Source organism: Larus michahellis, chromosome 3 (genome assembly GCF_964199755.1).
Source record: "Larus michahellis chromosome 3, bLarMic1.1, whole genome shotgun sequence".
NCBI lineage: Eukaryota > Metazoa > Chordata > Aves > Charadriiformes > Laridae > Larus > Larus michahellis.
This window is the reverse complement of record NC_133898.1, coordinates 30,704,234-30,723,064: the sequence shown is the minus strand read 5'-3', so window position 1 is coordinate 30,723,064 and position 18,831 is coordinate 30,704,234. Positions and strand designations below refer to the sequence as shown.

The 18,831-nt window shown below is 39.5% G+C and overlaps 1 protein-coding gene across 4 annotated transcripts in view; it reads left to right on the top strand.

The window, feature by feature from the left end:
• The window catches only part of HHAT (hedgehog acyltransferase), a 159,179-nt gene that overhangs the window by 84,142 nt on the left and 56,206 nt on the right, over positions 1-18,831 (top strand). For all 4 annotated transcript variants that reach the window (XM_074579517.1, XM_074579515.1, XM_074579514.1 and 1 more), the window contains one exon: positions 8,331-8,475. In XM_074579517.1, coding sequence (XP_074435618.1) covers positions 8,331-8,475 — 145 coding nt within the window. The remainder of the gene's footprint in view (positions 1-8,330; positions 8,476-18,831) is intronic.

The window sequence follows — 18,831 nt, the reverse complement described above, 5'->3', positions numbered from 1 at the left end:
AAGTTCAGATCCTTAAATTGCGCTGGTAAAAGGAACCACAGCAAGCGATTTGAGGTTTTTTCCAAGCATTTTCCTGATATGCATAATGGCACCACCTGTGCCCCTCCTGTACTACAGCAACTTTACCCACAAACATTTTATCCGTCAGTCCCCTCCCCCCCAAAAATCCTTGTAAACCCTATGTAACAGACCATTGCAAAGAATTATTTCTTTCAGTTTTTGTGACATGAAGATGAGTCAACATTGCATTAGCTTTTAAGCATTGTTTCTCTAGTAAAACCCTGCAAGAAAATGAAAGCATGGAGCTTTAATAACCGAAGGAAGCACACTTAATCCCGTCTCATACACTAGGAGAGGCAGTCAAAGATAATGCAGGAGTAGGTGTTATATTCGTGGTAGTTAATTTGCTTGATTTTGTCAACACAACAAATAGGTCAGTTTGTGTATCTTATTTTAAAATTATTATGAATAAGTTGGCTGATAGGTCTAAGTGGGTGAGGATGAAATCTGTAGAACAGATAGTAATTAAATATTATACGTTGAAAAAGGCAACTCTTCTAAAAATTGTACATTTTTGACCCCTTAAAAATGAAAGGCAGATGAAAATAGAATAATGTAATCTGTAGTGTTGCAGTTTGTAGTACCAAGTACATGTTTCATGTCACTCTGGCCATAGTATTTGACAGTCTTATTCCACAGTGCATATGTTCCCATAAGAAATATTCAACTGCTTCTCCAATTTTACCATACGCTCTTATTTTGCCATGTGCTTGCATTATCAATTCTCTGGAAGGGTATTTCAAAAAAGAAATAAATGTTGTGAATCTCTTTTTTACTCCATGCAGATGGACTCTTGTTTAAATTGCAGCAAATTTAATTTCCTTACATGGGACTTATTAAAGTATTTTTAGTATAAGCAAGCTTGATAACATCACTGACTTCATGTAGAAGTTTTCTTTAATCTGTCCCAGAATGGCTATATAAATGATATGTGTTGCGAATGCAGCACACATAGATAATGTCCATCTCATGAGCACGTGCCAAAAAGTTACCAGCTAATGTCTGTCAGGGGAGGCTTTTTGCCACATGTTGCCCTGTCATGAGGCTAGGTTTGTAGTGTGGTGAAAGACATGTACCCCAGTTCCTGAGCATGATGCATGTGACCTGCTCCCAGAACAAGCTACTGCGAGTGGATTCAGGAGCTCTCTGAATAATGAGCATTTGGGACATGCCAAGTCACCATGAGGCCACCACTGTTTTGAGAAAAAGTTTAAGAATGGTTGCTGTAGAAAGATGTAGGATTGGGTCCCTGATAAAATACCGGGGAATATATTTGTGTAGAAGAAGAATTCAGCATGATATTTTGTATAGGGCTGCCTAGTTTTGGCTGCTGTACAGCATTCAGTCTTGGGTGGATGACTTATTCTGGTCAATATTCTCTAAAGTATTTTCTCTGTTGCTGGCTATCTGGAAGATGTAATGCATTTAGGAAAAACACTCCTGGACCCTCAATTTTATCTCTCCATGCCATTTAGTAATGTTGTTGTACAAAGTCCTGTAAATCAGTGAAAATGCAAATTTATTGTTGATTAGGTCTAACTCACCTTAGAGAGAAGTTCTTTTAAATGATGCTCTGCTGTCTGAAGCCACTTCTTCTGCCATGTTTCTTTGTTTCGCACTCACAGTGGTGTAAGTACCTTGCAAAGCAAATGAAATGAGTATTTTCTTTCACATCCTCTCTGACTTCAAAATTCCATGTCCTTTAACTTGACTCTTAATTCTAACCTAAATGATCTATTCTTCTCCTTCATAATCTATCTTTCTCAAGAAACAACCATTATACAAGCTTTCTATTTCTGACTTGTTTCACTTGGAGGCTAAGTATGACATGCTTGTGTAACTGGAAATGGATTTAGGAATGGGAATGTTTGGACTGTGTAAATCCTCCATGACTGGAGGATCGTGATGGAAGGCTATAGGCTGTTACATAGAGACAGGCAGGGAAGATGAGGCGGAGTCACTCTCTATGTTAAGGAGAACCTTGAATGTATAGAAGTCAACTACGACGATTGTGGAAGCTGTATCGAATGCCTCTGGGTCAAGATCAGAGGGGTTGTCTCCAAGTGGGACCTTACAGTAGGTGTCTGCTACTGACCTTCAAACCAAGATGATAAGGCCAAGGAAGCAATATTTGAGTAACTTAAGCAAGCTTTGAGTCACCAGAACCTGTTTTTTGTGGGTGTCTTCAACTACCCAGACATTTGTTGGAAGAAAATACAGCAGCTCACATGTCATCTATCAAGTTCATAGAATGCGTAGAGGACTGCTTCCTCATACAAATGTTAGATGTGCCAAACAGGAATGAGGCACTGCTGGACGTGCTACTCACAAACCAAGAAAATTTGCTTTGTAATATCTCGGTTAGTGATAGCCTTGTCTGCAGTGATAACAATATTGTGGAGTTTGGGATCCTGCTGAGCACACTGAAGGTTAATACTAAGACAAAGTTTTTAGATTTTAGAAGAGCGAACTTCAGCTTGCTCAGAGCTCAGTTGGGAAGGATTTCGTGGGAAGCTTCCATGGATGATAAAGGAGCTAGTGGGTGCTGGGAGTTTTTCAAGAACGCTCTACTGGAAGCACAAAAACAGTTCATCCCCTTTAAAGGTAAGGGAAGTAGGCAGAGCAAGAGACCCCCTTGGCTTAACTGCAAGCTTCCGAGTCTGCTCAAAATGAAGAGAAGCATACCAGAGATGGAAAAGCAGATGAATGCCCATTGAGAACTACAGGGACATTGCCAGGACACGCAGAGATGCAGTTAGAAAAGCAAAAGTTCAGCTCGAATTGAAATTGGCCAGAGATGTCAAAAAACTACAAGAAAGGGTTCTTCAGGTATGTAAACAACAAGCAGAAACAGAAGGAAAATATTGTCCTGCTGTTAAACAGGTGAGGTGAATTACTCACCAACAACACTGAAAAGGCATAAACTCTCTACACTTTCTTCACATTTGTCTTTACCAGCACTGTTGGCCTCCAGGCCTTGGGAACAAAAATCCAGGTTGATGCAAACACAGACCCACTGTCAGTGAAGGAGGAGTTGGTATGCGAACTATTACAGAATCTTGACACCGACAAATCGATGGGCCCTGACATTATCCACCTGAGGGTGTTAAGAGAGCTGGCTGACATGGTTGCGAGGCTGCTGTCCATAATCTCTGAGAAGTTGTGGAGATTGGGGGATGTCCCAGAAGTCTGGAAGAAGGCTAATGTCACCCCCATCAACAAGAAGGGCTTAAAGAAAGATCCAGGAAATTACAGGCCCATCAGTCATACTTCAGTCCCTGGGAAAGTTATGGAATGAATCCTCCTGGCGGCTATCACAAGTCAAATGAAGCACGTGATTGGGAAAAGCCAGCACGCACTCACCAAGGGCAAATAACACTTGACAAACCTGATTGCCCTCTATGACAAAGTAACTTGCTCTGTTGATGCGGGGTGAACAATGGACGTTGTCTACCTGGATTTCATCAAGGCTTTTGATACCATTCCCCACAGCCACCTCCTAGAGAAACTGATGCGTTACAATCTAGACAAGCGGTCTGTGCGGTGGGTGGGGAACTGGCTGACAGGCCACACCCAGAGGGTGGTGCTAAATTGCTGCTTTTCAAACTGGCAAGCTGTCACAAGTGGGGTCCCCAGGGATCGATACTGGGCTCAATGCTGTTTAATATCTTCATAAGTGATCTGGATGATGGGATCAAGTGTACCCTGATGAAGTTTGCTGAGTGGGGTAGTGGACACTTTGGAAGGGAGAGCCACCCTGCAGGAAGACCTGGGTAGGTCGGAAGAGTGGGCTAACAAGAACCTTATCAAGTTCAACAAGGACAAGTGTAAGGTCTTGCACCTGGGAAAACGTAATCCAGGAGTGCAGCACAGACTGGGATCTACCTGGCTGGGGAACAGCTCCGTGGAAAGGGACCTGGGGGTCCTGGTGGACAACAAGCTCAGTATGGGTGAACAGTGTGCTGCTGCGGCAAAGAAAGCCAGCACAATGCTGGGCTGCATCAACAGGGGCATCACCAGCAGAGATAAAGAAGTCATTATCCCACTATACTCAGCCCTTGTCAGGCCACATCTGGAATACCGTGTACAGTGTTGGTCCCCACTATACAAAGAAGATGTGGACAGGATGGAGAGGGTCTAGAGAAGGGCCACAATGATCAAAGGACTGGGAAGCCTGCCCTATAAGGATAGGCTGAAAGAATTGGGTTTGTTCAGCCTTGAGAACGCCTTATCACTATGTTCCAGTATTTAAAGGGTCTCTACAAAGAAGACGGAGACTCCCTTTTTACAAGGAGTCACATGGAAAAGACAAGAGCTAATGGGTACAAGTTACCCCTGGAGAAATTCGATTGGACACAAAAGGAAAATTTTTCACAATAAGAACAATCAACCACTGGAATAATCTCCCCAGGGAAGTGGTGGGTTCCCCAGAACTGGACGCTTTTAAGATTTGGCTGGACGGGGTGCTGGGCCTATCTTGTTTAGACCATGCTTTTGCCAAGAAAGGTTGGACCATATGATCCTTGAGGTCCATTCCAGCCTGGTATTCTATGATTCTTTTCATGCCTGTCTTCTTCCACCCCTCTCAAAAACATATAGATTTTCACTTTTCAAGGTATTGCACTACATGATAGTATCATTTGTTTTTGTAAGATGACTGTGAAGGCCCAGTTGAGAGAGATCTGATGGTAGACAATTTTGCTAGACCCAACAATGTGCAGGGAGAGGTTTTTCCCAGCATCTGGCAAAAATGTCTGAGGCTGATTTTCATTTACAGTAGGAATTGAATTGGGATAGTAACCCAAACTCAATTCAGTTCCAGGAAAGGTGGCCTGAGCCAGCCTTTTAAAGTCATCTCCTATGTCATGCCGCATGCCTTTGGACTGGGTATCTTGACAATATGTCTCTTTTTTTTGTGTAGTTTAAATGCTACAGCCCATTCATTTCACAGTGTGTGAGGAGATGGGGTGATTAGTAAAAGTAAAGTATGATAAAGTATTGATGCAAGATTACAAGCATCAAGGAAGGATGCAAATATAAGGGGTTCAGCCAGACAGCCACGGCTTCGTTGTCATTTTAACACTACGTGCTCTTTTGCCACTCTGTCTTCTGGCCATATTTGCAACAAGAAAAGAGGAGAGAGAAAGAGACAGCAATAAAATCCACAGAAACACCACAAATCCATTGCAGCTGCTTGTATTGTTGCAATGGAACATGTTGTTAAAAGTGTTAAATAGCATAATGAAGAGTTGTGGGTGTGGAGGGTTTTTTTAATTTTGTCTGCTGATGAAAACAACTTGCTGTATATTCAGAAAAATTCACATGCTGGTAGATATTTAAATCACAAATGTTATTATGGATTATCTAGACCAGCCTCATTCCTTTTTCATGGATAAATTAATGCTTCCAGCATATTAATTTGAGCACAATAGCTGCTCAGGTACTTTCATGGTTAGCTTTTTCTAGATGACATGAGATGTTTAAAGAAGGTTTTCTTTTTTTACCTTCATTGCAGCTGGGTAAAAGCTGCATTGACATTGAAGACTCTCAGGAAAATGTGTACTGCTTTTTGGATCAATGCCTAGCAAAGTTAATGGAAATTAGCTATAGCAAAACCCAGAAAGAGTTCAGTGTTTGTCTAAACTGTTTCTGTCTTAAACTACTCCTTTATACCTTATAAATGACCAAAGGCTTTTATGGTCTGCACTACAGTTAACTTGTATTGTTTAACATATAGCGCTTTTGTAGAGGGTGATGCATTATATGTGACAGTTTTATTTATTTTTTAGTAACTATATTCATTGTTTTTTAAGAAAGTGGCAGAGCTTTTTTAGCTATTCATATTGTTTGTCTTAGTTGGACTGCTTTCGGTTGTAAAACAGGCAGACCTCACAAACTTACCAGGTCTGCTCAGTGCTTTGGTGGACAATGCAGTCCAACACCAGCTGTCTGATGGGTTGTCCGTCTCTAACTGTTCTACAGATTTACCAGAAGATTCTTTTTTTCCCCCTTTCCTAATTAAAACCATTTCTCTCTACAATTGATGAATAAGTTTGATAGACAAAGGGAGAGTGTAAGGTACATCTGATGATAGACCATGCTGTATAGATAAGCTACAGCTCAATCAGAATTAATCAGCATGGTGTAAGAAGTGTGAACTGAAGGAGAATGTTTTGGAAGTCCTTGGGCAGCTTTGGAGATGCAAAGTACTAGAAAGGGAAAGAGTTGTTTCAGTAAGTAACCGTTGGTGCCTGTGAATATTTATATAATTATCTTATATTCCCTACCCTTCTCCTATGATGCCCTAATTTTCATCCAGAGTTTTCAGAGAAAAATCTCAGTCTCTGTTCTCCTACGTGAATGTTTTTCATAGTGTTGTATGGAAGGTTGACTATTGCTGTATTGCGCATGCAGCCTTATACAGCTTATCTAGCCCCATTTTTGTGCTGACTCAGACTGACTCATACACTAGATATAGCTCTGACTGGGGCTAACATTCAATTTACCAGGGATATACTTTGCAGTCATGTGTTAAAATTGTGTTTTTATGCTTGTAGCTGTGATACATTTGAAGACTTGTCACTTTATAATCTAGTAGTTGAAACACTTGTTTTGATGCTTACAAAACTAGCAATTTAATTGTCTAGGAATGTATTTTTAGGTCTGCTTTGAGCATGCGTTTATGTTGTTTCAGGTATCTGAGCATGAATTCCAGTCTGGTTGCAGATATTAAAGATTAATTACTGCTCTTTATTTTTTGATGCTGCAGTCACAAGACTTTGTTTTCTGCAACATCAACGTTTATGATGTGAAGGCTGAGCAGCTCCAGATATTTTCCTTAGCTCCCAAGCCCTGGCAAATGCTCATCACTTCATACAAAGCATTCAGTCTTTTGCAGCTTCAGGCACTATGTAAAGAGGCTTTCAGCCTGGGGCCATGATGAACAAGATATTTTTCTTATGCAGTAATGAGACAATGGTTCCTTGTGATGTGCTATAATGCTCTTTAAAATTTGTTCTAACAGCTGAACGTTGGAGGAAGCAAAACCTTTCTCATCCTTCTTTAACCATCTTCTTGCAGTCTACGTGCTGCACTCACACCTCAGGTGATAATGCAAAATATAGATTCAGAAAAATATAAACTAGTATATGATGGAGAGAGACCTACTTTATTTGTATCATTAGAACAGCAGTACCAAAAACTTTATAACAGATGTTTACACTTCTCGAACAGGAGCAGTAATATTTGCACTGAAAAAAAATTTGGGGATTGCATGTGTATTTAAATCTTTTTTTTAATATGGAAGTATCTGTTTATTAATACTCATTGTGATAACCAGTTCTGATCTTACTCTAGAATCTTTCAGTGAAGTCTTATTAATGAACCAAAGCATGAGTGGCTTCTGAAGTTGTTTGATGCTGTTTGTTTTATACTGAGGTGGCTTTACTCCATATGGGAACCTATTGGATAGTATTATCCATCCCAGCATGTTGTTACTGTTTGTTTCCATCAGCAAAAATTCATCAAGGAGTACATTTAATAAGAAAAGAGTTAAGACATAGAATGTATAGAACTGTGTCCAGTTTTGGGCTCCTCGCTAGAAGACAGATATGGACATGCTGGAGTGAGTCCAGCAAAGGGCCACAAAGATGGTAAAGGGACTGGAGGATCTGCCATAAGAGGAGAGGCTGAGAGAGCTGGCACTGTTCAGTACAGAGAAGACAAGGCTCAGGGGGAATATTGTCCATGTGTATAAATACCTAATTGTAGAGGGGAAGAAGACAAAGCCAGACTCTTCTCAGCGCTACTTAGTGACAGGACAAAAGGCAGTCAGTTTGCTGAAATACAAGACATTCCATTTAAACATAAGAAAATCTTTTTTACTGTGAGGGTAGTCAAACACCGGCACAGGTTGCCCAGTGAGGTTTTGCAGTCTCTGTCGTCAGAGGTATTCAAAACCCTAGTGGACGCAGTCTTGAGCAGCCTGCTGTAGCTGAGCCTGCTTTGCTGACCTTTCTAGGTCACCTCCAGAGGTCCCTTCCAACCTCAGCTGTGATTCAACACCGCTTTTTATTGTGAAGTTTTACTCAAACTTAAATGGCATCAGTGGGAGTTCTGCTAGATATTTTAAAAGCTTTGGGATCTATTCCGTAAGGATTTGAACTTCTGTATAAAAGTTGTTTGTCATAACTACAATGTCTTTTTCTAACGTTGCGTGAAAAACTGTAGGGGTTTTTAACTTCATCTGCACCTTTTGTTTTGCCCCTTAGGAAAGTTTCTTCTCGCCAAGAATTCGTCGTCGACTTCATGCTGTCCTAGCATCTGTTAGCACTTCAATGTTGATTTTATCAAATCTAATATTTCTTGGAGGAAATCATGTTGGAAAAATCTACTGGAACAGGATCTTTATTGAAGGCAAGTTTATTTTTATGTGCTTTTTAGGTAACAGAACTTTCCAAATATTACCTTGGGTGGGCTAAGCCAGGTTCTTTTCTCAGTGCACTAACTGGGAGAAACTTCTTTTCTGTTCTGTTCAAAACTGTCAAAAATCTGTCTGACAAAATCTAAATAACTATGCAGGCTGTGTGACTACAAAGAAACATTGCTTTTCTTCCATCAAATCTAGAAAGAGAATTATCCGGCTGTTCTGTCAGTGAAATCACTGAAGGTCAAATAATAAATGTGTGACAAGTTAGCCAGGCTGGACTTTTTTTTTCTGCTCTGCATTTCAGGTGCATCAGTAAGGACAGGCATACTAAAGCCAACCCTATAGATTCTATGGAAGGTTAGTGAATGAGATCTGCATAATACAGCCTAATTGAGCAGTTAAGGTTTTTTTGTAGTTTGTAGTGGATCTGTTGTCAGCGTAGAGACCTTCTGACTATTGAGGACAGAGTTTGAGGACAGGGGAACTTGGGTGACAGGATCAGCCTGTGATGTTGCTAAATAAGCAGTATGCAGCATTGTGCTGTGAGCTGACTTGGGAGACAAATCCAGCTTTAATTGGTTTTTTGCCGGAGTTCAACGTAAGTGAGACCAGTTTTCTTCTCAGGTTCTTATTGCTGCCAGAGCCCCACATTGTCAAATAAAGGTCTTGTAGAGGAATATTTCTTCATCATGAGGGAAGCACTAATAGGCTTCTGTGCCTAGAAGCACTCTCCTACAAAGACCACCACTGTCTGTTGCTCCTTCTTGCAATGTTGTCTCCTCTTGTTCCTTGCAATGGTTTAGAGGTCAGCTCTGGAGTTCCAAGGTCCTACTTAAGCATCCCAAAATAATGAAACTATTAAAAAGTAAGTTATGTACATAAAATTAACAATTCCTCTTCTGAACTCAATCAAAAAACATTCAAACAACCCTAAGAAAAGTACATTTTTAGCATAAAATATAGTGAACCTTTTTGTTAATACTAAGCAGGGAAAATGGGGTGAATTGCTTGCTTATGTTTGGTTTTTACTTTTGAAACATAAAAGATTTGTTTTCTGTTTTCTTAAAAGGGTTTCATTTTCTCTTAAATTATTTCCTCCCAGTTATTTGGCTAATAGTTTCAGTAGAAAAAAATAGCTGTGAGAGTAAGTTTGGAAGTAAGGTTAGACATCACTCATCACTCTTATCTGTTTTTTAAAAAAAAAGCACCGGTGAAATTTTTCAGTTCAGGTTTGTAACTTGGCATTTCACAGTTTGTAAATATAATTGGTATTTGTAGATCACTAACAAAATTGGTCAAGAACATATATGTTAAACTCAAGCAATAAAATGCATCTCAGAGCAGAAATCAGATCTCCAGGTTTAGGTGCAACTTCAGGTGTTGTGCATGGCATATTCAGGTCTGGCAAGTAAATGAACCTCAGAATATCAGTATTTTAAAACCCTAAACACCCAGTGTATAGCATTTTGTGGTCAGGAATTTTGAGTTCTATTTTATAATATCTAAAAACAGTGCTTGGAGAGCAGCTTTCCATTAGCATGTGTGTGACAGTGATGCAAATTTAAGATGAGTAACTCTTAAAAGAAAGTTTCACTGAAGCTGAAGATGTATAAAATGCACTTCTAGTTTTGCCCTTTGGTTATTGAGGAGGATCTACTGTGTTCTTTTGCAAAGACTAAGTATTATCAAAAATCTATACAGCTGTCTAAGAGAGGGGTGGAGAGGACATGAGTATGAAAGCAGTTAAACCCCAGAACAGCATAGTCAATGCAAGGAGGACCACGCAAGTGAGCTACCTTTGTTCCCAAAGCTTTGTGGATTGCTTCTAGGAACAAGATTTAGATGAGGTTGTTTCTCACATGTGGCAAGCTTTGGATGCTGCAATGCCCCTTGCCATGCCATAGTTATCCCTTCTCTTTTCCCAGAATTCTGCCTTGACTGATACTTGGACTGCTTTGCAACATCTTGGCAGTGCTTTCCACAGCTCGCATACCACTGACAAAGAAAGTTTTTCTTTGAGCATGCCAGGTAGCAGTATTTTTTAGCATTTGCTTTCCTTTTGTGAAAAATAAATTAAATTTACCTGGATTCAAAATTAATTTCTGTACATCATTAAAATCGCTATTGCCAGAATTGCAAGAGCAGAGGTGTGTGTCTTACATGTATGAGTATTTGTTCTTAAATTTGTTCTCAAACTGTTCGGACCAGCCTTAGTGCTTGTTTCTAAAACTTAACTTGGCCCCATAAGTTATTTACCAGGAAAAATGTTCCTGCAACAAGTGTTTGCTTTGACTTTTTTTAGTAAGACTTTTCTCATAAGAGACAATGTCATTCTAATAAGAAAGCAGGAGAAATGTCTTCTATATAACAAACTGGTTTTAATCCTGCATTCAGAGTAATTAATTAATACTTCACTTTAAAATGAGAGGCTCCAACAAGGGGGGTTCTTTTTGGAAGGGCCATCTCTTGGGACCAGCTCTGTGCAGTGCTTTTGTTTATAAGGCTGAATTATCTTAGCAAGCAAGGACAAATGCAGTAAGCTGGGAGGGGACACAAGTATATTGGGTGACAAAGGTATGAAATGCTTCCTGCACTTCCTCTGGTTTTCAAGGAAGAGAGCCCAGATCAATGAGGAAAGTGCACGGTGTATGTCAGGTGTATTTTACTTTGAATAGCTGTCTGAAAACTGGACAGCCGTCATTTAACTTAACTGTAAACCAGTACTTTAACTATCCAGTCTACCTTGCCAAATTGTGAGAACTGCCTCTCTTTAGGGCAGTTCATCCCACGTACATCTATTTTAGCATGGGATGTGATGCATTGTCACTCTTCACTGACTTCAGAGGCATTTTGTACAGGCTAGTTTAGATTGAATTGGATGTCCAACCTTTGAGAAGGTGTCCTTTAGTACATGTCCAGCCAAGAGTGAATTTCACCCTTGGTTAGAAATGATTTACCACAGGAGTACAGAACAGCTGGCTGGGCGGAATTCCTGCAGTGAAGGGTACCTGACTGTTCTACCAGATCGCAAACTTTGTGCATCAACAGCATCATACCACTTACAACAAAAATAGACCTTATGCCAAGGTGCATTGACAGCAGTGTAAAATGCATAAAATGACCTCTTCTCATACATGATGTTCTGAAGGTTAAAGTGAAAATATGTCCAGTTTTGGTTACAGCAGCTCAAAAAAGTAATAATCATCTGACAATTAGGGAGAGGGAAATACAGCAAGATGATTTGAAGTTTAGGAGCCATGAGCCTGAAATAAATGGGATTGTTTTATTTTGAGAGGAAAGTATTGAGGGGAGAAATAGGTACATAGAAGTTTCTGCAAAGAAAATGTTAACAAGCTATTCTGTATCACCAGTGAGGTCAGGAGAAGAAAAAACCTGTAAAATGTAGCAAGGAAGCTTTGGTTGAGGTAGGAGAAACTTTCAAACTGTAAGGCATGGAGAGTATTGAAACACATTACCTAGGTAAGCTTTTGGTTTGCCAGCTTTGGAGGACAGTCTCCAGGTAGACAAAAATCTGTCTAGCAATGTAGAAAGTACTGATATCATCGTGATATAGGAGGAACCTCTGAATGGCCTCCAGACCCATTCCAAGTCCTGTTTTCTCTTGATGGTTCATCAGCAGATACAGCTGTTTACATGGAAGAGAAATCTATGTACAGCACAGCAGGATTGTCATTTGGATTTATGTATTTCTTCAGTAAGTTAAAGACCACAGTAAGGTACAAAAACGCAGTTTCAGTAGTTTTATGGCAGTTTCTTTTTGAAGGTTGATGGTCTGATGGGGGGAAAAAAGCCCATAGTGCTGTGGTTGAGGTGCAGCTTAGTGGAAGTCGTGGTGCAACTTTAAACTACCGACAAATACTCTTATGGAAAAGTCTGAAATTATTTGCGGTTTCTTTTGTTCTAGCATTTAGGATGAAATGCATAGTGTGGTATATGAATATTTCATTAGATAAATTTCTGAGCATTTAAAACCAATTGTAATACGCAAAACTAAAGCTGATTTCTCAGTGTCTAATATTTGTTCATTAATTGAAGATGGTGAAGCCTTTATTTTGCCTCCAGTTTTCCCTTTCAGCTTGCTTTGAAGCAAAAGCAGGTTTATGCTGATCAGAATTCAGTTATTTGATTAATTTATAGGGATAAGAAAATATTTTCTCATCACTACTAGGTGATTACCTGGCCTACTTTATGGAGGCAGAAAGCCTTAGGACTTCTTCCCACCTGTGCAACACTATCTCCGATTGTGTTTCACAGGACATCTTAGACATTGATTTGCAAGCCGGAATTTCCATGATACAAGATACAAGATTCAAAGGCTTGAGTGAACCAAAGAGTTTGGTATAACACGCATAAATGTGGAATTTTTGGCTTCCTTCGTCAGAAACAGTAGACCATTATTTTATGATATTAAATTTAAATGATGCAGTATTGAAGATTATTCTCAGAATTTATATTTGTTTTGTTTTATGTAAATCACATAGTGAAAGAATTGAGAATTGAAAGGGTATCAGGATCCTTCGAGGCATCATCCTGGACTGCTGTTATCTCTAAGTTTTGCCCTTGATTTTGAAGACAGTGAAATTAGGTCCTTTTTCTACAAAAAATTTACTTGTATATTAGTGGTTGAGGTGCCTTTCAATGTTCAACAACTAAATCATTTAAAAACCACAACTTATTCTGTAGCTCCACTGCTGTGTGAGATGTCGATAACAAAAAAAGATGAGATTCCTGTACCAGGTGTTGTATGCTCTTGTCTCTCTCATGTAAGAGCACGTCTACCTATTAGATATGTTGCTGATCATATGCCTCATTTGCTGCAGTAATGAGTGTAGGAAAAACATCTCAGGATGATCAGCAGTTCATATGACAGCATCTTTCCCTTCAGAAACTACCTGAATATTGCTAGTTAGCTTAGTTAACAGATTGAACACATTTTAAGGGCTGAAGGAAGCTAATAAAAAGAGTTGGAGCAAAGTAGTTAGAACTTGTGACTAAACAGGGTTTTGTTGGACTTTTGAACTCTGAGGTGTTGCTGGATAACATACAATGATGTATTAGGCACCCTATTGCACTTCAACTTCTGGTAGCAGCAATATCTGTAGATACCTAGCTATGAAGGGGCTTAAAGGTGTAGGAGGAATGAAATCACGTAGCAAAGGACCTCAAAGGACCACAAGACCTATCAGCTGAGGCATCTGTGTGACTGTGTGATACTTTGCTATCTGTCTTTGCATCCCTTGCAAAGCCTTCATCCAATTTCTTTGCAGCTGAAAGAAAAAGGAGGGGTACTTCAATGATTGGCTGTTCAGCATTATCATCATTTGTGTTTTCAGACGGCCCTTGTTTTCATTTGGAAGCTTCTGCTGTAGAGTAGCTGGCATATGGTCTTCCAGCATTCCTGTTCCTCCAGATTTTCACTTTCCCTGAGAAATCCCACTTGCTGCTGTTATGCAGAAACTTACTTAAGGTCATTTTTTCCAAAAATACATTTATGAATGCAATATTGATGGATTGCATAATTCAGAGAAATATCGCGTAGTGGCAGGAATAGTACTGAAGATGTCACATTTTTCCAAATGATTCATTCCTCTTCATGCACAAAGGAAACTTGTTTTTACAATCATTTATGTGACCTTGCTTGGTGGGTGCAGTTCATTGGAAAGCGAACTGGTAAAATACCAAGAAAAATGCATTTTGGTCTCCATTAATAAGGAGGCAGTAATTATTTTTTTTTTTCCCCTTCACCTCCCAAAGATGAGAGCCGTATAAAAGCAAATACTCTTATGGTTTTGGGAGGTTTTTTGAAGTTGAAACTATAAAGCATGTTCTGCCGTTTTCTGTTGAATCCCGTTGGTTTGAGCCTCCATTTTGTGTGCAAACTGTTGGTGCATGAAAATTGTTGGAGCATTGCTGTGTTTAAATTTAGCCGTTGCTGTTGAATCTCAGTAGTTTACCGTTTGTGTTCACAGTCTTAGGTTCTGATCCTGCAATCATATCAATGCAGAAAGATCCTTCTATCTGGAAAGTCCCAGAACATGTGCAGACACGTCTGCTGGGATCAATATGATTGCAGGGTCGGAATCAGTCACAAAGAACCTACATCTGATATACCATGTAAAAGCCTTTATTTTACATATGGCATGTATAAGTACAAAAATGCAGGAGAGGCTACCCTATGACCGCATGTACAGAGTTCACTGTTGTGCATTATGTTGTATGTGACTTACAGAACTAAGGAAACTACGCTGCACACAGAAAACGGGGAGTTGTTCCTACATCATGCTGCCTTCTTGGCAATCTACAGCTCTTTTATAAAAAGACAAGAAGTTTGCTATGTAATGACTTTTGCCGATCACAGGCAAAAAGCCTCCAGATTTTCTATGACTTGGGGAAGGTTCGTGCAACCTTTTTCTTATCATTGTAATGATGCCAGTAAAGTGTAGGATGGACAATGGTTGGGTTGGCCAAGTCCATCTTGCAGATGTAACCCTGCTGATACCAATGTGCTTAGTGTGGAACCTGGAATGAATGATACCACCAAACATGCGCATTCTGCTTGTGTAGCAGATCAGTACATGGTGTTTTAGCATAGTCTTTCAGAAACTGAAGTAGTTTGAGTATGTAGATCCTTTATGACTTAAACATAGCATAAACATAAGAAATAAAACTAGTTTTTCTCTCAAAAAGCTTAAAATTGCCATGACCTCATGATTGCTTGTCAACATGTAATTCAGCTTGTAATTCCTATAGCAGAGCTCAGCAAAGAAGTAAGAGGGTGGGAATGGTTTTAAAATTCATGGGAGAACTTTTTAAAAAAAATAATCTTGTAATGCCTCTAGAATACCTTTGTCTTTTGCGTCCTTATGCACATAAAGTACAATGACAGACACATCAAAATGTAGGAATACCCTTGGAACCATGTTTTCTTGAAACTGTTCTTTGGGAATTACGAAAAAGGCAGGAATAGTGCTCCTCATTTCCCCTTTGAGTTGTAGATTAACTGGCAGGGACTGGGGCGCAGGGCTGCCAGAAGGATTGGTGGTGTTGCTTCCAAAAGCAACGCTGGAAGATAGGAGTGTGGCTGTGGTTATGCCAAACTTTTTTTGTCATGCATGACCATCAAGAGTAATTTTTGAGGACCGTTAGCTTTCTTTTCTACTCCAGGCCCTGCTCATCCTGGGTGTTGAGGGGAGAGAGATAATTTTGACCATACCTTGCAGAGGAAGAAGTGTAGTGACCCACACTGAGCACAGTTGTTTCTCTTCTCTGCCATTGCACATGCTGGCTCTTGCCATGCAAAATAACCCAGCCAAGAACCTTAGGAGGGCAGAGGATGGTCACAGTTTTGTCTTCTCATTCCCCTGGTTTTTTGCCAGACACAGCAAAAGTCTCACAAGGACTCACAGTAACATAGCCTGGTAGAAAATATTTGAATTGCTGTTTTATACTTACTGTGTCACTACGCTTATTGGGAAATTTATACATAAATGTACTCAGGGATATGGTGGCGTGTATGTAACTGATTCGTAAGAGCCATAATTTCAGCTAAGAACTTGGAACCGTTGAGAAAAGTTCTCTGAAGAATGATGCAATCATCTTCTTTTCCCTTATTCAGAAATTTCCAGGAGTCTTGTAGCTGCTAGTTCTTTTTCATCATTGAGTCCTGTTTCTTCCTTCTGTCAGTTCCTTTCATCTGTCTTCAGATTTGAACTAGTCCTGACTATTTCACTTTTTACAAGCTCATTGAGAGAACAGTTCCCAAATACAGAAAGTATCCATCTAACAGCAGGAGCTGGAACACCAGCTGTATTTTGCTTTGCAATCATTGAGACTTTCATGACAACTTTCTAAGTTATTTATTTCCTGAAAAGTGATGTTAAAACAGCATTGTGGGGTTCCACAATACTGCCACTTGGAGACTGCTAGATCAAATTTTCTCAGCATATAGGAAAAAAAGACCTTTTTTTTTTCCAAATGCCAACCCTGCTTATCAGCTTGAGATCAGAAATTCAAGCTGTGTTCACTCTGGCTCTTGCATCTTTAGATGTTCCTAACAATTCTGTTGTGAAGGTGCATGGGCCACAGAGGAGGCAGATCCTCTTCCAAAAGTTGTGCTGTCTGTGCAACAGAATGAAAAGCAGTTAAGAGCTTATTTTTCTCACCGAGGAAGCTAGACAGGAGTTTTTACTATGCCACAGCACAGTTCTGCTGCATAAATAGGCGACAATTTTACACTAACACTGTTTTGTCTGTAATTCTGTTCTAGGTTCACAAACAAAAATAGTTGTCTCAGGCTATTTTAGCATCTTTCATTTTATCTTTGAATGAATTTATTTCAACCATCCTTAAATAGCCACTGCTTTAAAGAATAGGAAAACTAAAAGTGCAAGAATCCTGTGAAAAATTGTCTGATCTGATTAGACATTCTCTCATTGTCTTGACTGTTGGTTTTTTGGGTGGGGTTTTGGTTCTGTGTTGTTTTTTTGTTTGGTTGGGTTGGTTTTTTTTGAGAGGGAGGGAGCAAAACATTGTACCCATATTTGATAAAATTTATAGATTTATACCCTCATAAATGCTAACAGTTCTGCAAAATGTCTTCTAGCCCCTGTCATTACGTTTCTGACTAAATTGCATGCTGGGGCGCGTTTTCTTAGTGCACTTGGTCCCAGACCACAAAGATCTGAAACTGTGCAGAGTTGGGATTTAAGTTCATGCCCAACTTGGAGTATATCAAACTTTACGTGGACTTATCGAACCCCATGAGAAACAGCACCATACAGTGGGGCAAACTTAGCTCTGATGTCCCTAAGGAAGCACCGTGAGGGCAGAAGTGTGTCTCCTTTCTAAACAGCTGGGATTTTTTGCTCAGTGTTACACCACTCTATTGATAGTCTTGCTATCTAGGGTGGCGCCTGTAAAGAAAGGATGGATGAGCAAGGAGGAACATGGCTTTACTACTTTTCTGATCTCTTTGGGCACTGTCTTCCCCTGAGAAAATGAAGGGATGTCTGACTCTAACTCGTAAAACCTCAGTTCTGTCTGCTGCAGAGGCTGCACCCCTGGGGTACGGTGCTCTCCAGTGCTATCATGTGTGTGACTTCCGATGACCGTTTAAATACATGGTTTTGAAGGGCATGGTCCAGGTCCACCTAAGCTAAGTGAGACCAGATCAAATTAGACTACTAAATGGCACAGTTCCCAGACTTAACTTCAATAATCCTAGAAATTCTACATTTTTCTGTTAGTGTGTGTATGTGTGTGTGTAAGTAGCAGTATGTAGGTGAGATATTAGACTAAATAAATACAAGAAATATTAATGTCTTAAATACAGCTGTAAAGTCAGAGATCACTATAAGTGTTCCCGGTTATTGTGACAAATTACAGCTGATGCCTGCTGTTCATTCTATAGTGAAAAATTATAAATTTCCGATCAGGGAAATTCCTCAAGAATATTTCTTCCAAGAAAATAATGGACTTCTAGTGTTAGAGTAGTTTTTATTTAATAAACTTTATTCCGTATTATCTTTCTTTTCCTTTTCTCACTCACTTCTAAAATTCCTAAAATAAGGAGAGCCTGTGCTTGATACCCAGTTGTGACTTGTTAGGTTGTGGATTAGGTGTTGAATTTTCACTGTTAGTGGGCTGGTTTAAAAGCCTGATACAAATGTCTTAGCCCTCCATGCTTTAACAAGATCCGTTTTATTTCTGACAGTTGTTGAGATACTCAAGTCTTTTTTTTCTACAAATCTCTGTCAAGCTGCCAGACCTGTGTGTTTCTGCCCATTCTACTGGTTAGCAGTAAATAGTGGGAGTCATTTGTAGCTACAGAGTAGCACACCAGTATTTAAGTGTCTTAAGCAGAAAATATGCTCTGTTGTTAATAACTGATATAGTTATTTTGATTTTTTTTTTGAAAGCGACTTCCTTATTTTTGCAGCTTGCATGCAAAAACCGATAAATAACATGATAGGCTTTTTTGTATTGTTAACAGCCATGCTCCTAACCATATAACAGCAGTGGACTATTGATTTATATTACTTCTGCCCTCTTTCATGTGATTTTTATTAGGCCCACAGCTAAGCCTTCTGTCAAATATAATAATCCTTGTGCAAATTCTAACTTAGGCTTTGAAGCAATCCTAGGAGAAGAGTGACCTGTGTATTATAATACAAATTATCCATAAAAATACTCCCACTGGTGGGACTTTTATGTCTGAATAAAGTTTTATCTTGCATCTGGATTGGACAAAAACTGAAATCATGGTACTTGTGTATGGACTATTGTGGGAGAGGATTGTTTGTCTCTTTAGAAATAGTAGTAAA